This window comes from Oncorhynchus mykiss, chromosome 3 (assembly GCF_013265735.2).
Source record: "Oncorhynchus mykiss isolate Arlee chromosome 3, USDA_OmykA_1.1, whole genome shotgun sequence".
Lineage (NCBI taxonomy): Eukaryota > Metazoa > Chordata > Actinopteri > Salmoniformes > Salmonidae > Oncorhynchus > Oncorhynchus mykiss.
In genome coordinates, this window is record NC_048567.1 from 63,179,188 (window position 1) to 63,206,754 (window position 27,567).

At 44.8% G+C, this 27,567-nt stretch overlaps 1 protein-coding gene across 4 annotated transcripts in view; it reads left to right on the forward strand.

Annotated features, from left to right (window-relative positions):
• Positions 1-25,408, forward strand: part of LOC110520366 (A-kinase anchor protein 11) — a 31,360-nt gene extending 5,952 nt beyond the window's left edge. For 2 of the 4 annotated variants that reach the window (XM_021597627.2, XM_021597626.2), the window contains exons 3-14: positions 88-198; positions 279-332; positions 419-550; positions 4,222-4,465; positions 4,607-8,313; positions 8,447-8,602; positions 8,708-9,027; positions 14,193-14,339; positions 16,244-16,327; positions 21,683-21,729; positions 22,304-22,500; positions 22,611-25,408. In XM_021597627.2, the coding sequence (XP_021453302.2) occupies positions 88-198; positions 279-332; positions 419-550; positions 4,222-4,465; positions 4,607-8,313; positions 8,447-8,602; positions 8,708-9,027; positions 14,193-14,339; positions 16,244-16,327; positions 21,683-21,729; positions 22,304-22,500; positions 22,611-22,790 (5,379 nt within the window). In that variant the 3' untranslated portion in view covers positions 22,791-25,408. The remainder of the gene's footprint in view (positions 1-87; positions 199-278; positions 333-418; positions 551-4,221; positions 4,466-4,606; positions 8,314-8,446; positions 8,603-8,707; positions 9,028-14,192; positions 14,340-16,243; positions 16,328-21,682; positions 21,730-22,303; positions 22,501-22,610) is intronic. The other 2 variants (XM_021597628.2, XM_021597629.2) reach the window with 2 other exon arrangements.
• Positions 25,409-27,567: the final 2,159 nt, after the last annotated feature.

The window sequence follows — 27,567 nt, forward strand, 5'->3', positions numbered from 1 at the left end:
GTTGATTTAATATGATTATTGAAGGCTTGGTGCTGTGTGTGAGGTCGTTCATGTGTGTAACCTGAGTTAACCTCTAATTGTGTGTAGGCGGTGCGTGACGGCGGGACTCCGTGTATGAAGAGCCTTCTGAGCAGCAGAAAGGAGCTGTGCAGCGTGGGATTGGAGCTGCAGACCAGAGATACTCCATGCCTGACTGAGGTATGTGTTACAGCTCTCACCCACACTTTGATTATGACTTCATGATATGCAATTTCCCTGACGTCCCTTTCTTCCCTCAGATCCATTTTGTGTGTTTGCCTGGTCATTCTGAAGGGGAGGATCTAACTCTACAGGTGACAGTTACTGCACCAGCTCTGACTTCTGTAGTTCAATTAATGTCTTATTAATTGATGTTATTTGTGTGATGTTCTGTCCCCAGGCCCTTTCTTCTCTCCCGGGGGACCTGGCGGAGCTGCTGAGGTCTCTCCACGTCACCAGCCTGAGAAACGAAGAGGTGCTGCTACTGAAGGACAGCAGGAGATCAGCCGACAGGAGGGACTCTTCTACTCAGGTTAACATGACAGGAGAGGAAGTTTCTAATAGGTAAAGGGTCTGTAGACTGCTTCAGAGGAAATACGGTATTTCACAGGTAAATAAGAGTTCAATATACAGTACCCTTAAAGTTTGGACAAATCTACTCATTCAAAGGTTTTTCTTTATTTTGACTGTTTTCTAAGTTGTAGAATAATAGTGAAGACATCAACACTATGAAATAACACATGGAATCATGTAGTAACCAAAAAAAGTGTTAAACAAATTTAAATATATTTGAGATTCTTCAAAGTAGCCACCCTTTTCCTTGAAGACAGCTTTGCACACTCTTGGCGTTCTCTACCAGCTTCTTGAGGAATAGTTTTCCAACAGTCTTGAAGGAGTTCCCACATGCTGAACACTTGTTGGCTGCTTTTCCTTCACTCTGCAGTCTAACTCATCCCAAACCATCTCAATTGGGTTGAGGTCTGGTGTTGTGGAGGACAGGTAATCTGATGCAGTACTCCATCACTCTCCTTCTTGGTCAAATTGCACTTAGACAGCCTGTGTGTTGGGTCATTGTCCTGTTAAAAAACAAATGATCGTCCCACTAAGCGCAAACCAGATGGGATGGTGTATCTCTGCAGAATGCTGTTTTAGCCATGCTGGTTAAGTGTACCTTGAATTCTAAATAAATCAGTGTCACCAGCAAAGCACCATCACACCACCTCACCGGCTTCATGGTGGGAACCACACATGTAGAGATCATCCCTTCACCTACTCTGTATCTCACAAAGACACGGCGGTTGGAGCCAAAAATCTCAAATTTGGACTCATCAGACCAAAGGACAGATTTCCACCAGTCTAATGTCCATTTCTCATGTTTCTTGGCCCAAGCAAGTCTCTTCTTATTGGTGTCCTTTTAGTAGTGATTTCTTTGCAGCAATTTGGCCATGAAGACCTGATTCACGGAGTCTCAGTTGTTGAGATGTGTCTGTTACTTGAACTCTGTGAAGCATTTATTTGGGCTGCAATCTGAGGTGCAGTTAACTCTACTGAACTTATCCTCTGCAGCAGAGGTAACTCTGGGTTTTCCTTTGCTGTGGTGGTTTCATCATAGTTCTTGATGGTTTTTGCAACTCCACTTGAAGAAACTTTAAAAGTTCTTGACATTTTCCGTGTTGACTGACCTTCATGTCTTAACCTTTCTAGCGCAGGCATTCCACTAGCGGAACCCCTCGACAACATTCCGCTGAAAATATATTTTTTAGAAATATGTAACTTTCACACATTAACAAGTCCAATACAGCAAATGAAAGAAACTTTTGTTAATCTACCCATCGTGTTCGATTTTTAAAAATGCTTTACAGCGAAAGCAAAACATATGATTATGTTAGATCACCGTAAAAAAAACACAGCCATTTTTCCAGCCAAAGATAGGAGTCACAAAAAGCAGAAATATAGATAAAATGAATCACTAACCTTTGATGATCTTCATCAGATGACACTCATAGGACATCATGTTACACAATACATGTATGTTTTGTTCGATAATATGCATATTTATATCCAAAAATATCAGTTTACATTGGCGCGTTTCGTGCAGTAATGTTTTGATTCCAAAACATCCAGTGATTTTGCAGAAATACTCATAATAAACATTGATAAAAGATATAAGTGTTATTCACAGAATTAAAGATAGACTTCTCCTTAATGCAACTGCGGTGTCAGATTTCAAAAAAACTTTACAGAAAAAGCATAATCTGAGAACGGCGCTCAGAACCCAATCCAGTCAGAGAAATATCTGCCATTTTGGAGTCAACAGAAGTTAGAAATAACACTAAATATTCACTTACCTTTGATTATCTTCATCAGAAGGCACTCCCAGGAATCCCAGTTCTACAAAAAATGAATGATTTGTTCCCTAAAGTCCATCATTTATGTCCAAATAGCCACTTGTTGTTAGTGTGTTCAGCCCAGTAATCCATCTTCGTCCAGACAAAAACTCGAAAAGTTCCATTACAGGTCTTAGAAACAAGTCAAACGATGTATGGAATCAATCTTTAGGATGTTTTTAACATAAAAGATCAATAATGTTCCAACCGGAGAATTCCTATGTCGGAAGAAAAGCACTGGAACGAGAGCTAACTCTGTCGGGAGCGCACGTCACGAGCCTGAGACACTCTGCCAGACCACTGACTCAAACAGGTCTCATGAGCCCCTCCTTTATAGTAGAATCCTCATTCAAGTTTCTAAAGACGGTTGACATCTAGTGGAAGCCGTAGGAAGTGCAACTTGACTCCATAGACACTGTATTCGGTAGGCCAAGCTTTGAAAAACTACAAACCTCAGATTTCCCACTTCCTGGTTGGATTTTTCTCAGGTTTTCGCCTGCCATATGAGTTATGTTATACTCACAGACATCATTCAAACAGTTTTAGAAACTTCAGAGTGTTTTCTATCCAAAACTAATAACAATATGCATATATTAGCAGTTGGGACAGAGTAGGAGGCAGTTCACTCTGGGCACGCTATTCATCCAAAAGTGAAAATGCTGCCCCCTATCCCAAAAAGGTTAAAGTAATGATGGACTGTCGTTTTTCTTTGCTTATTTGAGCTGTTCTTGCCATAATATGGACTTGGTCTTTTACCAAATAGTGCTATGTTCTGTATGCCATCTCTACCTTGTCACAACACAACTGATTGGCTCAAATGTATTAAGAAGGAAAGAAATTCCTCAAGTGAACTTTTAACAAAGCACACCTGTTAATTGAAATGCATTCCAGGTGACTACCTCATGAAGCTGGTTGAGAGAATGCCAAGAATATGCAAAGCTGTCATCAAGCCAAAGGCTGGCTACTTTGAAGAACCTCAAATATATAAAATTGATTTTGATTTGTTTAACACTTTTTTTTTTTGGGGTACTACATGATTCCATGTGTTATTTCATAGTGTTGATGTCTTCACTATTATTCTACAATGTAGAAAATAGTAAAAATAAAGACAAACCCATGAATGAGTAGGTGTCAACATTTTTGACTGGTACTGTAGTTTCCAAGCTGATTCATTGGACCTTCCTTAGGCTGTGTGCAAAGGTCTGAGAGATTCTGTGTTTTCACCCTGTTGACCAGAACAAGGTGTACAGATTTCTGGGATAGTGTGGCTGCTTGTTTTCTCACCCGTGATTGCCACGTTGTCTTGCCTTGTGTCTGCTAGTGTTCAGTCTGGCTCTGCAGCTTTGTGGTTACATTGTTTGTGACTGACAGACATGCAGACATATGTGTGGTTACAGTGTGTGTGACAGGCAGATAAACAGAAAGGCAGTACAACTAAAACTCAGACCCTCTACCCACGGTGGCCAAGATAGAAGTGGTGCAGAGTGTTCTATTCTGCATATACAACAACACATCAGACCACAATCAGACATGCAGACATAACAGGACTGTCCCAGTAGAGCCCCTCTCTCTGTAAGACACATACAGAAGAATAGAAAACACCTGTGTGAATTCCTGTGAGTTTACATATCCAGATACACTCAGATGATTAGAACGCTTTGGTCTGATGCACTCCCGGACATGGAGGCACTGACAGTCTGCAGTTTACCAGTGGCAAGTGTTCGAGTTGTTTTATTCCTCAAAGAGCTGATTGTCCCTTTGCAGTAAGAATCAACAAGGCAGCCAGCAAACTGCGTCTTTTCTCTCTCCTCCACAGCAGCAGTGCTGGCTGAAGGCGGTGTGTGTTCTGAGACCCAGCCCCAGCCAGGCCATTGTTGGTGTGTTGGTGGGCCTTCTGGGGCGTTACGCTGCGGGGGTCCGCTATGCCCTGGAGCTCCAGGCCCTCCACAAGGGCACGGCTGAGTCCTGCCAGCCCGAGGACGATAACACCAACCAGTCTGTGTCGTCCATCGAAGACGACTTTGTCACCGCTCTGGAACACCTGGAGGAAGACGACAACTGTAGGTTCATCACAACTATGTAGCGGGATGTTCAATAGAGCTTGATGTGTTAATTTACTGTTGCATAATCTGAAGTGTTTTTTTTATATTAAGACATCCTCGTTTACCACTGCTCTCTATCCCTCTTGTCTCTTTCCCTAGCCAATGGCTCTTATCTCCATGGAAACCAGCGTGATGTGGCCTCCCAGACTGTCCCCGCCAACAAGAGAAACAAGGATCTATCAGGTTCCAGGATCATAATCAGCTCTGCCCCCAGGAAGTCCTTAACCAATCGCAGGTCTCCCCCAGAGGTGTCCATTACCGTACAGCACTCCAGAGGAGCAGAGTCCCAGTGGACCCTCTACAGCCCAAGAGCCCAGCTCCCCTCCCTCACGCGACCTGTCAGCGAATCAGAGGAATCGAATGGCTCAAGCCCTAGTCCAATCATCTTTCTAGATGAGGTTGGCTACCAGAAGAGTCTCAAAGCGACACTGGACATCCCTCAGATCCCTGGGGGACCAACGGACAGGGTGGAGGACTCTGACTCTGAGGTCAGCGAGTTCTTCGACAGCTTTGACCAGTTTGATGATCTAGATGAACTGAGCTCAGAGAGCTGTACACTCACTCTGCCTCTAGACCCGACATCTTGCATTTCTCCCACCGACCTAGACCAGAAGAAGAAGTACACTGAGGCTGGTACTGGCAAGTCGGGGTCCAAGAAAGTGTCCCGAAGCTGTTCCACTATGAACCCCCACCGGTTCGACCAGCGCACCCTACCGGCCAATGTGAAGAAACCCACCCCGCTCAGAAGCCCCCTTCCCCCTGGATCTCCCTTCGGATCCCCTGACTCCCCCCGGCCGGCCCGGACCTCTTGTGAGGAGAGTGGAGGTCTTCTCTTCAGCCCTGTCAGCTCTTCAGCCTTCAGCCCTTTGGGAGACGGAGGAGCTCTGGATTTCTTCTGGAAGACCGAGGGAGAGGTAGGAGATGTGTCAGAGCTACGGAAACCCCAGGACCTTTGTACCCTCTACAAAACCTACTCAGACTTTGCCAGCAGTTTGTCCAAGGAGATCCTGGGCTCCGTGTGTGGATACCAGTCTCCCGTGGACCTCAACGACAACAAGAACCTGAGCTGTGTCTGTCACAAGGAGTTCCAGAACCAGTCTGGGCACGTCATGAAGCTGTCTGAGATCCAGGAGACGGTGACTGTCTCCAAGCTGCAGCAGAAGCCCCAGTCTCTGAAGGACGGCATCCAGAGGTTCGCTACAGACTTGGTAGAGATGAGTCTGGGCAGCGCTCTGAGAGACCTGCAGAAGGGAATGTCCTCCTGCACCACCACGCTCTGCCACCTGGCCGCCAGACTCACCTCATCTGTCTTCCAGATGGCCTTCCAGGAGATCGGCATGCGCCACGCCTACGTCCTGAAGGAACGGGCCGTCAACGGACTGGCTGGGTTCCTGGTGGGAGAGGCGGTGTCAGGGGCTCTGAAAGACTTCCTGATGGTGAAGAAGCAGATGTTCAACAGCAAGGTGACGCAGTTTGCCGCTGACCTGGCAGAGGAGCTGGTGTTTGAGGGGATGATGGAAGTGTGTCAGTTCTCCCATCCCTCCACCCCCCTCACCCCCAGCGATTGGTCCTTCGGGGTGGGGGAGGACGACGATGAGGAAGTGGTGTCTTCCTATGCCTCGGACCTCTCAGAGTCTGTCCTCCAGGAGGCCTTCATAGAACTGTCCCAGGCTGATGTTGCCTTCAGTACCCAGGCAGCCATCAGTGTCTCTGTGAACAACATCTGCTACGTCAGCACTGTCGACACACACACCACCTGCAGTACCGCCGCAGGCCACCAGGCTTTCTACGTTAACCCACCCGAGGAAGGCCCAGGTCCATCAGGCGAAGATGGCTGTACGGTGAAGAAGGCGCTGTTCTGTGTGTCTGGAATGGCCAGCTGTGTACCGGTCCCCCAGGCAGGCCAAGCCATCTCCCACCTCCACGACTCAGAGGAGCTCTGCCAGTGTAAGACCAGCCTGGCTCAGACCAGCCCCAAGAGGATCTGCAGCTCAGAGAACAGAGTGGTAACCACAACCTCCTCTGATGCTACTGCTGCCACACAAACTGACCTGCTGTCAAAGACCCACTTTCATAACTTCTCTGGCAACATGGTGGATATGATAGTGAGTGAAGCATGTGAACTGATGACTGCCACGAAGATGAAGAAGAAGGTGGAGGACTGTGCTGACTTCCTTTCTAAGACCATAGTGGGTCGGGGACCTCCATCCGGACAGGAGGGTAGTGTCACTGACCAGACCTCCCTCTACTCTCTCCACCCTCCCTTTCAGACCCCAGGAGGAGTGAACTCTGAGTCAGGCTCCAAGACCAGCAGAGCAGTCGCTGAGACCCTGCCTGTGATGATGAACACTCTAGAGGTGCCAGGGTTGGAGATTGGAGGCTGGGTAGGCAGGAAGATGACCACCTGCGAGGAGATGGTTCCCAGTCCTGGTCACAAGCCCAACAGGACCCCTGGTACACCCCCCTCGACCCCCCAGCAGCCCAGCGAGGTGTCCCAGGAGAAACAGATCAAGCAGTTCTCCAAGAAGCTGAAAGAAAAGCTGGCCAAGGAGTTCTCCACCGCCACCCCTCCTCCCACCCCACACTACCAGCCAGGACCCGAGCCCAAAGAATCCACCTCTGAGACAGACAAGGCTGACTTCATGCTCAAACTGATGAGGTCTCTGTCTGAGGAGGCAGATGGGAACGAGGGGGAGGAGGAGGAAGAAGAAGAGGGTGGAGTAGAAGGGGTTAACTCTGTAACTGAGACAGGAAGCCGTATGCAGCCAGAGCTCAACTTCTTGGATGGAGGACACAAGATGGCCGACAAGGGAGCCCTCCATTACGCAGAGCGCCTGGCGTGCCACATCGTCTCCATGGCGACAGAGATAGACACCCTGGGAGGAGTGGAGGATGGAGGTAGAAGGATGGTGGAGGGCAGGGAGGAGAGGAGAGACAGCATGGCCCAGTTCTCAGCGCAGACCCTGAACACGCTGTGGATATACGCTGGCGAGGTGGCGGGAGAGGTGATCAGCGACGTGAAGAGGATAATGTGGTCAGGACAGTGTCGCCACAGTGCGCTCACACAAGGAAGCCAGGAGCAGTCGGGGGAATGCCCTCACCACCACCAACCCCAGCCTAGTGAACACAGCAGGGACTGCAGGGTGGGTCATCTGGCTGAACTGTGGTCCAGTGACCTCCTCTCGTCTGTCCTCCACCCATCCACCTCTACCCCCAGCTCTGGCCTATCCTCTGACTACCCCAGCTGTGAGAGTGTGACAGATGAGTACGCTGGCTACCTCATCAGGGTGCTAAAGAAAGAGGGAGGCAGCAGGGAGCTGGTCCTGGATCAGTATGCCAGCCGTCTGGCCTACCGCTCCATCAAACTGGGCCTGGCCCATGCTGCCCGCAACATGAAGAAGAGACCCTCCAGGCACCACTCCTCCAGGAGGCTCCAGCAGAATGGCTGCAGGGGACCCAATGTCGAGCCATTCGTACCCAGGGACGAAGCAGGGAGAGTGGGATCTCCTTCCAGAGATGTTGATGATGGGAGCCAGAGGGAGTACATGGAGCTGGTGAACTTCGCAGAGTCGTTGGCGTGCAACATCACCTGTGACGTCACACGCAAGCTCTGTGTGCCGTCGGTCCGACTACCCAAGTCCAGGACTGACTCGTGTCTGTATAAGAAGTCCAAGCTGGAGGACATGGCAGAGCGCCTGATCAGGAACTCCTTCTCATGCCCCCTGCTGTACAAGGAGGGGAATAGCAGGCAGTACCACAGCACAGGCAGCCTGTACGACGGTGGCTACAGCAGTGGAGTCATGGAGGTTAGTTTGGATTATTTCATATTTATATTTTAGTAGGCAAAGATACTGTTAACATGGAGACATTGAATGAAGAAGTCTGATTCATTGTAGCATCACATCAGCTTGCTCTAATTCCCAGCGTTTGTCTCTGCAGGTCCTGGAACACTATGCCAGGAACATAGTGGACGACACGTTGGAGATGGGCCTGGCCTCGACAGGAAGCCCAGCCCTGCAGGGTCCATACAGACACCACTCTGAGAGGCGAGCAGTGGGCTCTGCACTAGGGGAAACAACCTGCCGATACTGCCAGGTCAGGAAGTCTCTTTTTTCTATGGATTACTTATGAGGATCTAGCACCCACCATTTTTAGTTTTTTGGTACAGTCTTTGAGTATGCATGTTGTTTGTTATTCCAGGTCAGGGAGTGTCTCTTCTGCTCACGGCCCAACAGGCAGCACCTCCTCGGGGGAGGAGCAGGCCAGAGGAGGAGGCTGGAAGGGGATGTGGGGGTGTGCGGCCTGGAGATCCCTGAGATCCACATCGATCTGGACCGCAGGGCTGTGTTCGCAGAGGAGATGGTCACTACGGCGATGGAGGGGGCCAAGCGCGAGCTGAGCAACACCAGCCTGAACGCCGACAGCGGGATCGGACACGACGGGTACAGCTTCGCCGAGAGCCTGACCGCCGAGATCATGACATCAGCACTATCCAACACACGCCAGACCACCAACCTCAGGTACACTGTGACAACACCAGTATTGAAACCACGGAACATAACTACCTTCCGGTGCATTATAACATTGGCTGAAATAGTACTCACACACAACTACTTCATGTTTCTAAATTATTTCTTTATTCAGACAAAGGGTACTGCTATGGGATCCCCCGTGGCTCCTAACTATGCTAATGTCTATGTGGGTTACATGGAGAAACAGTCAATTCTCAATCTTCTCAAAAAAAAATTCTTGCCTAACATTATTATGTGGAAACGGTACACTGATGATATTTTTGTTCTATGGAGGGGTGATGCTAAACAGCTCCAGGTATTCCATGCTTTTACTAACTCTTATTCTGAGCACCTGAGATTTTTTATGCAATCTGAGACGCGTCAAATCAGTTTCTTGATCTTCTGATCTTGTGTGAGGATAATGTTCTATACACTGATCTTTACAGGAAACCTACTGGTTCTAACAGGGTTGATAGCTGTCACCCGCTTCCCTTGAAAAACAGTTTGCCCTACAGCCAATTCTGTCCAATCAAAAGAATTTGCGAAAAACTATCAGATTTCGACAGAAATATGACTGAGATGCAAAGAAAATTCAAGGAGAAGGGGTACAAAAATGGTCAGATTATTACTGTCATTGAGAAAAATCCAAAACAAATCGAGACATGATCTCTCAAGGAGTCTCGCAAAAAGAAGCATTCTTGTGTTCTTACTACCTGCTATTCAAAGTGTTCTGAACAAATGAAGGGAATCATTTCAAACGTTGGCACATTCTAAGATCCGATGACCATATCGGTAATGTATTTTCAGACCCTCCCTTGGTCGTATTCTCGCGGGGCAGAAATCTCAGAGACCAATTGGTACACTCTGATTTACCACTCCACAATACCCCTGCACAAGGTCTATTTGCGCCTCTCACGGATGGAAACTACAAGTGTAATGGCTGTGCTCAATGCAAAGGCACTTACAAATGTAGATCCTTCAAACACCCTCAAACAGGGAAACAGATCCCAATCAAAGGTGTTATCACATGCTCCACTAAGGCAGTTATTTATCTTATACAGTGTCAAGAAAAAGTATGTGAACCCTTTGGAATTACCTGGATTTCTGCATAAATTAGTCATACACTTTGATCTGATCTTCAGCTTAGTCACAACAATAGACAAACACGGTGTTTAAACTAATAACAAACATTATTGTATTTTTCTTGTCTATTGAATATACAATTTAAACATTCACAGTGTAGGTTGTAAAAAGTATGTGAACCCCTAGGCTAATGACTTCTCCAAATGCTAATTGAAGTCAGGAGTCAGCTAACATCAAATCAAAGTTTATTTGTCATGTGTGCTGAATACAACAGGTGAAGACCATACAGTGCAATGCTTACTTACAGGCTCTAACCAATGGTGCAAAAAAAGGTATTAGGTGAACAATAGGTAGGTAAAGAAATAAAACAACAGTAAAAAGACAGGCTATATACAGTAGCGAGGCAATAAAAGTAGCGAGGCTACATACAGACACCGGTTAGTCAGGCTGAGGTAGTATGTAGATGTGGTTAAAGTGACTATGCATATACAGTGCCTTGCGAAAGTATTCGGCCCCCTTGAACTTTGCGACCTTTTGCCACATTTCAGGCTTCAAACATAAAGATATAAAACCTTATTTTTTTGTGAAGAATCAACAATAAGTGGGACACAATCATGAAGTGGAACGACATTTATTGGATATTTCAAACTTTTTTAACAAATCAAAAACTGAAAAATTGGGCGTGCAAAATTTTTCAGCCCCTTTACTTTCAGTGCAGCAAACTCTCTCCAGAAGTTCAGTGAGGATCTCTGAATGATCCAATGTTGACCTAAATGACTAAGGATGATAAATACAATCCACCTGTGTGTAATCAAGTCTCCGTATAAATGCACCTGCACTGTGATAGTCTCAGAGGTCCGTTAAAAGCGCAGAGAGCATCATGAAGAACAAGGAACACACCAGGCAGGTCCGAGATACTGTTGTGAAGAAGTTTAAAGCCGGATTTGGATACAAAAAGATTTCCCAAGCTTTAAACATCCCAAGGAGCACTGTGCAAGCGATAATATTGAAATGGAAGGAGTATCAGACCACTGCAAATCTACCAAGACCTGGCCGTCCCTCTAAACTTTCAGCTCATACAAGGAGAAGACTGATCAGAGATGCAGCCAAGAGGCCCATGATCACTCTGGATGAACTGCAGAGATCTACAGCTGAGGTGGGAGACTCTGTCCATAGGACAACAATCAGTCGTATATTGCACAAATCTGTCCTTTATGGAAGAGTGGCAAGAAGAAAGCCATTTCGTAAAGATATCCATAAAAAGTGTCGTTTAAAGTTTGCAACAAGCCACCTGGGAGACACACCAAACATGTGGAAGAAGGTGCTCTGGTCAGATGAAACCAAAATTGAACTTTTTGGCAACAATGCAAAACGTTATGTTTGGCGTAAAAGCAACACAGCTGAACACACCATCCCCACTGTCAAACATGGTGGTGGCAGCATCATGGTTTGGGCCTGCTTTTCTTCAGCAGGGACAGGGAAGATGGTTAAAATTGATGGGAAGATGGATGGAGCCAAATACAGGACCATTCTGGAAGAAAACCTGATGGAGTCTGCAAAAGACCTGAGACTGGGACGGAGATTTGTCTTCCAACAAGACAATGATCCAAAACATAAAGCAAAATCTACAATGGAATGGTTCAAAAATAAACATATCCAGGTGTTAGAATGGCCAAGTCAAAGTCCAGACCTGAATCCAATCGAGAATCTGTGGAAATAACTGAAAACTGCTGTTTACAAATGCTCTCCATCCAACCTCACTGAGCTCGAGCTGTTTTGCAAGGAGGAATGGGAAAAAATGTCACTCTCGATGTGCAAAACTGATAGAGACATACCCCAAGCGACTTACAGCTGTAATCGCAGCAAAAGGTGGCGCTACAAAGTATTAACTTAAGGCGGCTGAATAATTTTGCACGCCCAATTTTTCAGTTTTTGATTTGTTAAAAAAGTTTGAAATATCCAATAAATGTCGTTCCACTTCATGATTGTGTCCCCCTTGTTGATTCTTCACAAAAAAATACAGTTTTATATCTTTATGTTTGAAGCCTGAAATGTGGCAAAAGGTCGCAAAGTTCAAGGGGGCCGAATACTTTCGCAAGGCACTGTATCGAAATAATTACAATTTAGCATTAACACTGGAGTGATAGATGTGCAGAAGATGATGATGTGAACCATGCCTCGAACAGAAGAGATCTCAGAAGACCTGAGATTAAGAATTGTTGACTTCCATAAAGCTGGAAAGGGTTACTAAAGTATCTCTAAAAGCCTTGATGTTCATCAGTCCACGGTAGGACAACTTGTCTATAAATGGAGAAAGTTCAGCACTGTTGCTAGTCTCCCTAGGAGTGGCCGTCCTGCAAAGATGACTGCAAGAGCACAGCGCAAAATGCTCAATGAGGTTGTGAAGAATCCTAGAGTGTCAGCTAAAGACTTACAGAAATCCCTGGTACATGCTAACATCTCTGTTGACGAGTCTACGATACATAAAACACTAAACAAGAATGGTGTTGATGGAAATACGAATTCCCAAGTTTATCAAGACATTTTTTCAGGAGACTGTAAGGCTCTCTGTCCACCAATTGAAGCTCGACAGAAGTTGAGTGATGCAACAGGACAACGACCCAAAACACAGAAGTAAATCAACAGAATGGCTTCAACAGACGAAAATACGCCTTCTGCCTTCTGTGGCCCAGTCAGTGTCCTGACCTCAACCCGATTTTAAAATGCTGTGGCATGACCTCGAGCGGTTCACACCAGACATCCTAAGAATATTGCTGAACTGAAACCGTTTTGTAAAGAGGAGTGATCCAAAATTCCTCCTGACCGTTGTGCAGATCTGATCCACAACTACAGAAAACATTTGGTTATTGCTGCCGAAGGAGGGTGAACCAGTTATTAAATCCAATCACATACCTTTTCCACCCTGCACTGTGAATGTTTATGCTGTGTGTTCAATAAAGACATGAAAACGTTTAATTGTTTGTGTGTTATCAGTTTAAGCAGTCTGTTTTTGTCTTTTGTTGTGACTTAGATGGATGAAGATCAGAACACATTTTCTGACTAATTCATGCAGAAATCCAGGTCATTCTAAAGGGTCACATACTTTTTGTTACCACTGTACGTGTCCTTGTGGTAAACATGATTTGGGTAAAACGAAGCGCGAATTAAGTATGAATCTCGGTGCATCGTAGCACCATTAGGTGCATAAAGTCGACGTACCCTGTTGCGGCCCACTTTTTGGAAGCAAACCTTCGCTATTTCGGCACTGAACACATCACCCTGTCTAGGAGAGGGGGTGACCTTGACAATGTATTGTTAAAACGAGAGGCTGCCTGGATCTTTAATTTACAGACCCTTTCTCCCTTCAGTCTCAACGTAGACTTTGATCTGAAGCCATTCTTGTGATTATTGTGATTTTGCTCTCCATTGTAAATATTTATAGGCCTATGTAGCCAAATTGTGTCTATGATCGTATGTTATTCATTCATGCGTTTTATATGTTCTATTTATCTATAAATCAACCAATGGAATCAAGCCAAATCTATCCATGATTACAGACACCTGTGTTTCCTTTGACACTGTATAAACTAGTGACACACAGTGTTTGTCATTATACCATGATCGATTGTCTGACCGATTGTCTGTCAACGTTGGTTATTAGGTTAAATGATTGCATCTGAGCTCCTAGTGTGTGGCTCTCCTTTTTTTACAGTTTTTAAGACACAACACCACCACTCTGTGACCAGCGCTAATGTTGCAGAGTACAACCACATGCGGAGACAATTCCTGTAACTTTACATGACTGTTCACTTGGGTTTCCTTATGGGTTAACTGTAATGGTTAGTAATAGGTAAGGCAAGTTCTTGTGACGCACCATATTGGGCAATTCATTGTAGAGTGAGTCCAAACCATTTTTTATTTCTGTATTTGACCAGATTACACAAACATAGTAAAGGAGCCAAGAAGAGGTTCACCATCTTGATAACTAACTATTCTCTGAGTCCCTATGTTGATACTGTTACGAATTTGTATTTCTGTGTATAAAACTGATTTATTAATATGTCTGGTTCCCTCCCCTGTCCCTGTGGTAGTTTCCCAGGCAGGGAGGCCACAGAGTCCTCTGTGTCCCAGCAGCTCAGTCTGAGTGTGGGAGATGACAGCTTGGGCAGCTGGTCCCGCCTCAGCTTCGAGGACGAACACCCTGACGAGACCAGCAGCTTCCTGCACCTCAGCGACAGGTAGAGAACACACCGAACATCATGTAGTCTCAAACTATTCTGCTCTATTCTTTTAGTTTCTCTGAAGGCTAAATTAAATGTCTCTAGTCTAGATTAGCTGACTAATGATTCACCTCTTGAAACACTTCTCTATTGTCTTTGAGCACTGTTGTCTCTCTCACACCAGCGACTGACTCTAACCCATGTTCAATGTCCACAGATGGATAGATATGAGTAGTAGAGCTTTTGACTATGGTTGTGGCATTCAGCCTGGACTTAAATGAATGCTGAAACTAATGAATGCAAGTCAGTCATCACCGTTTTGGCTCCACTGCCAATGAGAAATAGATGTATTTTTCAGTTGAGAGGTCAAATGGTGTTTCCCATGTTGTTTTAAGGTGACTGGTGCTTTAGTGATTGGCTGTTTTGATCCTGTGAGACTGAGTTGAGATCGGTACAAGACAGGTTCCTCCATGTTGCCTGTCAGGCTGTAGTTAGCAGGCCTCTGGAGGATATGAAGTCACTAGGTCACTGACAGCAGAATGTATCATTTGGGAACCTCTAGAATAGTGCTATTACACTCTAACCAGGTCTAAATCAGTGCCTGGTTAGAGGAGAATGATTAAGAAAACACAATGGAACTGGCTTTGAGGTCCAGAGTTGAGTTTGAGGGATCTAGTACCTTCCCCTGCCATGAAACGATTAACTTTGATTTGAGCAAATATAGTCTCTCCTCGTGTCAATGTTATAGATTGTTAAATGCCGAGTTCTGCTGAGATTGTTTGAGTAACTGCATAAGGATAATGTCTAGCTTTAAGAGAACTGGCTTTTCCTTTCTGATAGACACACACACACACACACACACACACACACACACTGGTCTGTTGGTGTGAATCTGGTGTAATGCTCTGAGAGTGACATGGTCTCACCAGTCTATAGTCTCAGGGTAGAGTTCTTGACATTCCAAGTCTCAGCCTGCTATCTCTATTTTACAGACCCAGTACACATGTACACTTCTCTCCCCAGATAGTGAAAAGGAGACTGTGTGAGGAGATCAGCTCGTTACTTTGGCCAACAGCCTGTCTATTTTACAGACCCAGTAGACATGTACACTTCTCTCCCCAGATAGTGAAAAGGAGACTGTGTGAGGAGATCAGCTCGTTACTTTGGCCAACAGCCTGTCTATTTTACAGACCCAGTAGACATGTACACTTCTCTCCCCAGATAGTGAAAAGGAGACTGTGTGAGGAGATCAGCTCGTTACTTTGGCCAGCAGCCTAGTGAAAGTATCATAATATTTTCTAAAGGTTGTGTCTGTAGCAGCCTGTCTCTTTCTCTGCCCCAGGCCCTTTCCACAGGAACAAAGTCCATCCATGTGTAATTCATTAGCCTCTCTCCCTTCAAAAGACGTATCCAACCATCTCCCATTTGTCAACAAAATAACCCAGGAAAGGAACGGCTCCATTTGAAAAGTATTCAAACTTTTAACGACCTTTCAGCATACCACTCTCACAAACCACAGCTCAAGAGACACTTCTATTTTAGCTGGGTCATTAATGAGCTAATTGACATAGATGGAGTTATTTTTAGATTTCCACATCATTCTCTACATACCAGAGCAGGTACCAGCCAGCCTGGTAATGGGGACTAATTACAGTGATAGATGTTGTGTTGTGATGGATGTCCTGGTGGAGAATGCAGTGATCTCACATAATTACCAGTCATCAGTTGTTGCTTTGATTGAAAGTTCTTTCAGGACCAAGCCTCACATTTTATTGGGACAACATTAATAATGGATCACTTGTTTTTGCCAGGTAAGAGAGACTTGCTTAGGGAGACCTTTGTGTTTCCAACACCTCAGACTGTGTGTTTGTGTGTGCCCAGTGTTAGCTGCCAGGGTTGAGCAATGGTCTTGTCTCTTGCAGCAATGGGAACAGCAGTAGTTGGAGCAGCCTGGGGTTAGAGGGAGAGGTGTATGAAGACCGCCTGTCCTTCTCTCCCTCTGACAGGTCGGTCCGTACATACAGCTAACCGTGCTGATTCTAACTGCTAGTCTCTTTATAGCTCCAGATCTAGGGTCAGATCCTATCCCCATATCCTAACCTTTACATCATCTGACCCGGTCTCAGTAGTTAGGGCCAACTTCTGCTTATGCCCCCTAATCACTGCATGATGTCAGAGCTGTGATCAGCAAAGCTGTAGAATGTGACTGTGTGTCTGTGTATGAGACAACAGCTTCCACCCTCTACAGATCCCTCTAGATAACCATAGAGGACAGAGCATGTCTTTGTCACAGTGTGTCGCCACTTTGTCGGCACACTAGTGGAATTAGCCTAGGCAATGTAATATGTGTGTGTACAGTGGCAAGAAAAAGTATGTGAACCCTTTGGAATTACCTGGATTTCTGCATAAACTGGTCATCAAATTTGATCTGATCTTCATCTAAGTCACAACAATAGTCAAACATTATGTGCTTAAACTAATAACACACAAATTATTATATTTTTCTTGTCTATATTGAATACATAATTTAAACATTCACAGTGTAGGTTGTAAAAAGTATGTGAACCCCTAGGCTAATGACTTCTCCAAATTCAGGAGTCAGCTAACCCGGAGTCCAATCAATGAGACGAGATTGGAGATGTTGGTTAGAGCTGCCTTGCCCTATAAAAAACACTCACAAAATCTGAGTTTGCTATTCACAAGAAACATTGCCTGATGTGAACCATGCCTCGAACAGAAGAGATCTCAGAAGACCTGAGATTAAGAATTGTTGACTTCCATAAAGCTGGAAAGGGTTACTAAAGTATCTCTAAAAGCCTTGATGTTCATCAGTCCACGGTAGGACAACTTGTCTATAAATGGAGAAAGTTCAGCACTGTTGCTACTCTCCCTAGGAGTGGCCGTCCTGCAAAGATGACTGCAAGAGCACAGCGCAAAATGCTCAATGAGGTTATGAAGAATCCTAGAGTGTCAGCTAAAGACTTACAGAAATCCCTGGTACATGCTGGTACATGCTAACATCTCTGTTGACGAGTCTACGATACGTAAAACACTAAACAAGAATGGTGTTGATGGGAGGACAACCACAGAAGAAGCCACTGCTGTCCAAAGAAAACACTGCTGCACGTCTGAAGTTTGCAAAAGTGCACCTGGATGTTCCACAGCACTTCTGGCAAAATATCCTGTGAACAGATGAAACTACAGTTGAGTTGTTTGGAAGGAACACACAACACCTGTGTGTGGAGAGGAAAAACAGGCCCAGCACATCAACATCAGAACCTCATCCCAACTGTAAAGTATGGTGCAGAGAGCATCATGGTTTGGCGCTGCTTTGCTACCTCAGGGCTTGGACAGTTTGCTATCATCGACAGAAAAATTAATTCCCAAGATTATCAAGACATTTTTCAGGAGACTGTAAGGCTCTCTGTCCACCAATTGAAGCTCGACAGAAGTTGGGTGATGCAACAGGACAACGACCCAAAACACAGAAGTAAATCAACAGAATGGCTTCAACAGACGAAAATACACCTTCTGGGTGGCCCAGTCAGAGTCCTGACCTCAATCCGATTTTAAAATGCTGTGGCATGACCTCGAGCGGTTCACAAGACATCAAGAATATTGCTGAACTGAAACCGTTTTGTAAAGAGGAGTGATCCAAAATTCCTCCTGACCGTTGTGCAGATCTGATCCACAACTACAGAAAACGTTTGGTTATTGCTGCCGAAGGAGGGTGAACCAGTTATTAAATCCAAGGGTTCACATACTTTTCCCACCCTGCACTGTGAATGTTTATGCTGTGTGTTCAATAAAGACATGAAAACGTATAATTGTTTGTGTGTTATCAGTTTAAGCAGACCGTGTCTGTCTTATTGTTGTGACCTAGATGATCAGATCCAATTTTATGACCAATTCATGCAGAAATCCAGGTATTTCCAAAGGGTTCACATACTTTTTGCCACTGTACGTGTGTGTATGCGTAAGCCTACTGCATGTGTCCTGAAGTAGCTGTGGGAAGGGCTGAAGCTGGTTTCTCTGTTTGTCTGCATGCTGCATGTCTGAGTGAGAAGCAGGCACCCTGACTAGAGCTCTCTTCAGACTCTCCTCAACTAGTGGAAACTGATGACAACAGACTCAGTTAAACCTCCCACCCTAGTCCTGCGGTAAGGGATATCTAGCCAGTACACAGTACAATGAGAAAGCCCACCCTACTCCAGGAGGAAAGTCATATCTATATACAGTATAGGCTAGGCAATGGGAGAAGTGTAATGGAATCTGTTGTCTGTTGCTCTGGGATCTGTAAATAAATGTACAACTGTAGATGTATTTTTACAGGTTTGCCGCTTGGCACATCACACTGTAAATATTTGTATTATGTACACACTACCGGTCAAAAGTTTTAGAACACCTACTACTCGTTCAAGGGTTTTTCTTTATTTTTTAAAACTATTTTCTACATTGTAGAATAATAGTGAAGACATCAACACTGAAATAACACATATGGAATCATGTAGGAACCAAAAACGTGTTCAAATCAAAATACATTTTATGTCAGATTTTTCAAATAGCCACCTTTTGCCATGACAGCTTTGCACACTCTTTGCATTCTCACAACCAGCTTCATGAGGTAGTCACCTGGAATGCATTTCAATTAACGGGTACGCCTTGTTTAAAAGTTAATTTGTGGAATTTCTTTCTTTCATAATGCGTTTGAGCCAATCAGTTGTTGTGACAAGGTAGGAGTGATATATAGAAGATTGTCCTATTTGGTAAAAGATCAAGTCCATATTATAGCAAGAACAACTCAAATAAGCTAAGAGAAATGACAGTCCATCATTACTTTAAGACATGAAGGTCAGTCTTCAAGTGCAGTCGCAAAATCCATCAAGAGCTATGATGAAACTGGCGCTCATGAAGACCACCACAGGAAAGGAAGACAGAGAGTTACCTCTGCTGCAGAGGATAAGTTCATTAGAGTTATTACCAGCCTCTGAAATTGCAGCCCAAATAAATGCTTCAGAGTTCAAGTAACAAACACATCTCAACATCAACTGTTCAGAGGAGACTGTGTGAGTCAGGCCTTTATTGGTTTAATTGCAGAAAATAAACCACTATTAAAGACTACCAATATAAAGAAGAGACTTGCTTGGGCCATGAAACACGAGCAATGGACATTAGACCGGTGGAAATTTGTCCTTTGGTCTGGAGTCCAAATTGGAGATTTTTGGTTCTAACCCCATGTCCTTATGTGGATGAACGGATGATCTCTGCATGTGTATTTCCCGCCGTAAAGCATGGAGGAGGTGGTGTTATGGTGTGGGGGTGCTTGGCTGGCGGCACTGGGATTCATTTAGAATTCAAGGCACACTTAACCAGCATTGCTACCGCAGCGATACGCCATCCCATCTGGTTTGCGCTCATTTGTTTTTCAACAGGACAATGACCCAAAACACCTCCATGCTGTGTAAGGGCTATTTGACCAAGAAGGAGAGTGATGGAGAGCGCTGCATCAGATGACCCGGTGTCCACAATCCCTGTACCTCAACCCAATTGAGATGGTTTGGGATGAGTCGGACCGCAGAGTGAAGGGAAAGCAGCCAACAAGTGCTCAGCCTATGTGGGAACTTCAAGGCTGTTGGAAAAGCATTCCAGGTGAAGCTGGTTGAGAGAATGCCAAGCGTGTGCAAAGCTGTCAAGGCAAAGGGTGGCTATTTGAAGAATCTTAAATATATTTTGATTTGTATAACACTTTTTGGGTTACAACATGATTCCATATGTGTTATTTCATAGTTTTGATGTCTTCACTATTATTCTACAATGTGAAAATAAAGAAAATCCCATGAATGAGTAGGTGTTGTAAAACTTTTGACCGGTAGTGAATATACAGTAGAGATATGGAAAGTATGATTTTATAAATCCTTAGGCATTACATGTAATCTCCTGCTAATGGTTAAGCATAGAAGCTCTGACTGTTTCCACTGTAAGGGTCAGTTGGGGAGAGCTAAAGTCAGGGGACCGGGAGAGATGAGCATGCTGGGAGTTGCTGATCATAAATCAAATTATCGACACCGACCATACCAATCCTTTATTGCATGGATTATGCTGATATTGTTCATTACAAGAAGTAACCTGTACTAGAGAAATGTGAAGTTTGGAAATGAAATAAATGTACTAATATGGGTGATTGTTAACGGGACAATTGATGGCTACAACCATCAAACTCATTACTGTTATTAACTTATTGTTCTATTTATCGTTATCGCATTAATTCAGGCAATTTATCGTGATGTGGATTTTTGTCAATGTCGCCCAGGTCTAGTTCACTAATGTAATGTCCCAGGTCTAGTTCACTAATGTAATGTCCCAGGTCTAGTTCACTAATGTAATGTCCCAGGTCTAGTTCACTAATGTAATGTCCCAGGTCTAGTTCACTAATGTAATGTCCCAGGTCTAGTTCACTAATGTAATGTCCCAGGTCTAGTTCACTAATGTAATGTCCCAGGTCTAGTTCACTAATGTAATGTCCCAGGTCTAGTTCACTAATGTAATGTCCCAGGTCTAGTTCACTAATGTAATGTCCTAAGGAATAGATAGGACTGCAGACGGAAGTAGAGCACTATAACCTATTTGGAATTCAGATTTGCTATATGCCAATTTGCATGTTGGGAGCTGTGGTCTGTCTCGCAGTATCCTCTTGCATGCTGTGTGGCTCCAGAGTCTGCCTGCTCCCTCTCCCTCTATCTGCTCTCTCTCTCTCTCTCCTTCCTCTATCTGCTCTCTCTCTCTCTCCTTCCTCTATCTGCTCTCTCTCTCTCTCCTTCCTCTATCTGCTCTCTCTCTCTCTCTCTTCTTCCTCTATCTTCTCTCTCTCTCTCTCTCTTCTTCCTCTATCTGCTCTCTCTCTCTTCTTCCTCTATCTGCTCTCTCTCTCTCTTCTTCCTCTATCTGCTCTCTCTCTCTCTTCTTCCTCTTTCTGCTCTCTCTCTCTTCTTCCTCTATCTGCTCTCTCTCTCTTCTTCCTCTATCTGCTCTCTCTCTCTCCTTCCTCCTCTCTCTCTCTCTCTCTCCTTCCTCCTCTCTCTCTCTCTCTCTCTTCTTCCTCTATCTGCTCTCTCTCTCTCCTTCCTCTATCTGCTCTCTCTCTCTCTCTCTTCTTCTATTTGCTCTCTCTCTCTCTTCCTCTATCTGCTCTCTCCTTTCTCTGCTCTCTCTCCTCTCTCTCTGCTCTCTTCTCTCTTCTCTCCTCTCTCTGCTCTCTCTGCTCTCTCTTCTTCCTCTATCTGCTCTCTCTCTCTTTTCTCTGTGTCTACAATGGTCCTGTGCTGGTCAGTTCTCTTACTAGTGTAATATTTCTCACTCCACAGCGAAGGCACTGAGGACAAGGAGCTCGAGACCAAGGATGAATCATGCGGTATGACAGTTACTTCTATCATTAACTGCACCGGATATCGGTGGCAAATAGGCTGCTTTATATTATCCTAGTCATTTCTACATGAAGCATTTGATAGTAACTTGGTTCCTATCAGCTACAAACAGTACATACCTTACCATGTTGCACAGCCACACTACAAACAGTACCACCTCAGCATGCACCTGAGCATCATGAAGACATATCCCTGTCCTTCTAAGTCCTGTGTGGTGATACGTAGTTCCCTGCTATAGATTAAGAGTGGTTAGACTAGGAGACTTGGCCCTGTGTGTGTGTGTGTCTGTGCTGCTAGGAGGGGAATTCACCCACCGCCCACACATTCAGCCAAACTGCCACTCATTCATCTATTCTGCCTGAGGTCTCTGCCTGTCAGACCAGATTCCCCAGTGGACTGAGGGGTTAAGGCTCCAGGCTGTGTCAGACCAGGGCCCATTCAGCCAAGTGGGGGAGGGAGTGTGGGAAACAGGCTTGGCCCACCACCAGAGGAGAGGAAACATGACTGTCAGACAGAGACAGGAGTGGGAGGAAGCTGATATCTCTTCTCTCCCCCTTTCAGGTTCAGTGCGTGTGGGCCAGGCTCCTGCTTACAGGCACCTCCTGGTGGTAAATTCTGAGCTCAGGGAGATGACTCCTGACCCACAGCACATGACCTTTGACCCCCAGCTCAGGAGCATGCTGCAGTGGGCGGCGGCCTCCATGGCTGACCTGCCCATGGTTCAGCTGAGTCCTAGTGGCAGCAGGGAGCTGCAGCAGGTGAGTAACCTTAACCCACGACCAAAGGATTACACACACAGTGGTACCTCAGTCTTTACTGCGGTGTATTAGTTACTGCTTGCTGAGCTGTGTTCTGTCTGCCCTTCCAGCTGCCTGCGGTGGTCAAGAGGCTGAAGGAGAGGGAGTGGAAGGTGGGAGAGCTGCTCCAAGCCCTGCTGCGTTACTGTGAGGAGACCCAAACACACACCCCACCCCAGTCTGAACACGGAGAGGCGGGGAGAGCATCCCACCACACTCCCCTCTTCCAGTGGATCCTGGAGCACGCTTAGGCTCACTGCACCTCTCCTACCTCCCCTCCCTCCTTACCTCGCCCCAACACTACTTACTGTACAGTATATCTGTGAAGCCTGCTACATAGTGAGCACTACCTGTTAAACTAATGAACCCTATGAAGATTCCCATCACTTCTCAGTGATGTGCAGCGTACCTGCCAAACCCCGAACCCCCATTCTAGCCGCCTCATATCGTGGATCCTGTCCCTTATAGGGCTGTACCCCCATCGTTACCCAGAGGGCGCTATTAAAAACAGCAATTCTTATTATTTTGTGCATATGTGGGCATATTGCATACCGTAACTGAAAGCAATTGTGTATTTTCTTCTCTCTTCTCTGGTTTTGTTGTGGTTGTTTTTAAAGGGATTCTTCTGGATTGTGTATTCCCTCAGTCAGATGAACACCCGGATAGCGTTGGCGCAATGACTGGGAGTCTATGGTATCTACTAGCATGCCAGCAGTTACCCATAGACATCCACTCATTGCACTAACACTAGTTAGCATCTTTCAAACTGCACGCAGAGGCATATCTGGTATCCATTGGTTTATTTGACTCTTCATTGCCAAAATCCCAAAGTATCCCTTTAATATTGGTCTGTATATCACAGGTTGATTAGTCTGCTGTCGTTGACGACTGGCTTTGTTAAAGCGTTCCTACCCTGGTGCTACAGAGTAACTTTAACCTTCTGTTACAGGGGAGGGCGAGAGAGTAACTTTAACCTCTGTTACAGGGGAGGGCGAGAGAGTAACCTTAACCTCTGTTACAGACAGTAACCTTCTGTTACAGGGGAGGGCGAGAGAGTAACTTTAACCTCTGTTACAGACAGTAACCTTCCGTAACCTTCTGTTAGGGGGAGAGCGAGAGAGTAACCTTAACCTCTGTTACAGGGGGAGAGCGAGAGAGTAACCTTAACCTCTGTTACAGGGGGAGAGCGAGAGAGTAACCTTAACCTCTGTTACACAGAGAAAGGGGAACATGACAGATGTACGGACCTGAACCATGTTAGATCGAGAGCTCGGGGTAGAGAAATGTCAGTGAAAGGGAGAGGAGGGAGAAAGAGATGAATGTGTTTTCTGTTAGGGAATCCCCATAGCTGCAGGCCAGATGATGTCATCACCTTAGCTCTCCTCTGTGGTGGTGTTTCCACATGATTAGGGACCAACGACACTCACATGTTGATTTTTAACCCCTTCACCATGAGTAGAACTGAGTTTAAGATCACATGTTGATTTTAACCCCTTCACCATGAGTAGAACTGAGTTTAAGATCACATGTTGATTTTAACCCCTTCACCATGAGTAGAACTGAGTTTAAGATCACATGTTGATTTTAACCCCTTCACCATGAGTAGAACTGAGTTTAAGATCACATGTTGATTTTAACCCCTTCACCATGAGTAGAACTGAGTTTAAGATCACATGTTGATTTGAACCCCTTCACCATGAGTAGAACTGAGTTTAAGATCACATGTTGATTTGAACCCCTTCACCATGAGTAGAACTGAGTTTAAGATCACATGTTGATTTGAACCCCTTCACCATGAGTAGAACTGAGTTTAAGATCACATGTTGATTTGAACCCCTTCACCATGAGTAGAACTGAGTTTAAGATCACATGTTGATTTGAACCCCTTCCCCATGAGTAGAACTGAGTTTAAGATCACATGTTGATTTGAACCCCTTCACCATGAGTAGAACTGGGTTTAAGATCACATGTTGATTTTAACCCCTTCACCATGAGTAGAACTGAGTTTAAGATCACATGTTGATTTGAACCCCTTCACCATGAGTAGAACTGAGTTTAAGATCACATGTTGATTTGAACCCCTTCACCATGAGTAGAACTGAGTTTAAGATCACATGTTGATTTGAACCCCTTCACCATGAGTAGAACTGAGTTTAAGATCACATGTTGATTTTAACCCCTTCACCATGAGTAGAACTGAGTTTAAGATCACATGTTGATTTTAACCCCTTCACCATGAGTAGAACTGAGTTTAAGATCACATGTTGATTTTAACCCCTTCACCATGAGTAGAACTGAGTTTAAGATCACATGTTGATTTGAACCCCTTCACCATGAGTAGAATTGAGTTTAAGATCACATGTTGATTTTAACCCCTTCACCATGAGTAGAACTGAGTTTAAGATCACATGTTGATTTTTAACCCCTTCACCATGAGTAGAACTGAGTTTAAGATCACATGTTGATTTTAACCCCTTCACCATGAGTAGAACTGAGTTTAAGATCACATGTTGATTTTAACCCCTTCACCATGAGTAGAACTGAGTTTAAGATCACATGTTGATTTTAACCCCTTCACCATGAGTAGAACTGAGTTTAAGATCACATGTTGATTTTAACCCCTTCACCATGAGTAGAACTGAGTTTAAGATCACATGTTGATTTGAACCCCTTCACCATGAGTAGAACTGAGTTTAAGATCACATGTTGATTTGAACCCCTTCACCATGAGTAGAACTGAGTTTAAGATCACATGTTGATTTGAACCCCTTCACCATGAGTAGAACTGAGTTTAAGATCACATGTTGATTTGAACCCCTTCACCATGAGTAGAACTGAGTTTAAGATCACATGTTGATTTGAACCCCTTCACCATGAGTAGAACTGAGTTTAAGATCACATGTTGATTTGAACCCCTTCACCATGAGTAGAACTGAGTTTAAGATCACATGTTGATTTTAACCCCTTCACCATGAGTAGAACTGAGTTTAAGATCACATGTTGATTTGAGAAGATAATTGTTTACAACATATGAGTGGTTTCAATATAATGGGTCACATTACATGATATAATATCTACGTGTCTACTATGTTCTAAGTGTAAAACACACAATGAACCTAGCAGCAGATTTGTTTTTATCAAACATTTTATTTCTAAAGGATGTTACTAAGATTTACAATTTGAAGTGAAATATGAGAAACTGCTCTATTATATGAAGGAAGCCTTGATTATCAGTCAGCTGTATGTTGCCATTAGCTACAGTAGAGACTTCCTACTATAGCGTGCGTGTTTTATCCATGTGATGCACTGGTTGTCTAGAAGGGCCTTGTCCACTGCTGGGAACATCCTATGACACACACAGTATATGTCCTAATTAAAGACATGTTCTCAGTCTGCATCTCTCAACCACAACTGATCGGTTTATAGCTCAGTGCACACACACAGCTTAGGGAATCTGACCCCCGCAACTTCCCTCTCTTACCCCCAACACACACACACACACACATCCTGCACTACTCCTGCTATGAATGCACTTTTAGGGAGGTGAGGACGGGCATTTCCACTCTGGTTGCCCCAGGCTTCTGCCTCCTTATAGATGATACCACAACGTGATGACACTTCTGAGTGAGTGGCCCCATATCCTGTTAAGGTTAACCTTAGTCACACACAGTCAGTCAACCACAGTAGCCAACACACACACAGACCCTAAAGGAATCTCTGGCGTTGTGACACGCTGTTATGATGATTTGTATTAAGGGAATTTCAGACAATGTGAAATTATGGGGATATTGACCATGCTGTGGCATCTCTACGCTGTATTATAAACTGGGTGGTTCAAGCCCTGAATGCTGATTGGCTGACAGTCCGTATACCACGGGTATGACAAAGCATTTGTTTTTACTGTTCTAATTACGTTGTCAACCAGTTTATAATAGTAATAAGGCACCTCGGGGGTTTGTTGTTTATGGCCAATATACCACGGCTAAGGGCTGTATCCAAGCACTCTGCGTTGCGTTGTGCCTAAGAACAGCCCTTAGCCGTGGTATATTGGCCATATACCACAGCCCTTATCCCTTATTGCTTAAATATACCATGGCCTGCATGCCCACATTGAACAGTTGATGGCTGTTCTGCTGCTGCCGTCACTGTAACAACCGAACAGATTCTAGTTCATTAACCCTTTGAGGAGGGAGATCTTAGAACACTCTTGGTATTATATTATGACATTTCAATGACTGCATTAGCAGGCCTTTGTGCTGTGATCAATTACAACCAGCATGCCTGTACGTAGTCCTGAAATGGTTCATTTCTATATTTCTGCACTGTACTATAGCTACATCATCAGCAGTCGTTCTGTGTCTAGTAACAGCATGGCCTGATCCTCATGCTCTTCATCACTTGAATATTATTATATTGACATGCCTGTCCTTGAACGAGCCCCAGTGACACTTCAGCTGTACATATCCCCAGTTAAAACTCCCTGACAGCATACAGTATAGACTCCCCGTTGTCAAACTCCCTGACAGCATGCAGTATAGACTCCACGTTGTCAAACTCCCTGTCAGCATACAGTATAGACTCCCCGTTGTCAAACTCCCTGACAGCATACAGTATAGACTCCACGTTGTCAAACTCCCTGACAGCATACAGTATAGACTCCACATTGTCAAACTCCCTGACAGCATACAGTATAGACTCCACGTTGTCAAACTCCCTGACAGCATACAGTATAGACTCCACGTTGTCAAACTCCCTGACAGCATACAGTATAGACTCCATGTTGTCAAACTCCCTGACAGCATACAGTATAGACTCCACGTTGTCAAACTCCCTGACAGCATACAGTATAGACTCCCCGTTGTCAAACTCCCTGACAGCATACAGTATAGACTCCCCGTTGTCAAACTCCCTGACAGCATGCAGTATAGACTCCACGTTGTCAAACTCCCTGTCAGCATACAGTATAGACTCCACGTTGTCAAACTCCCTGACAGCATACAGTATAGACTCCACGTTGTCAAACTCCCT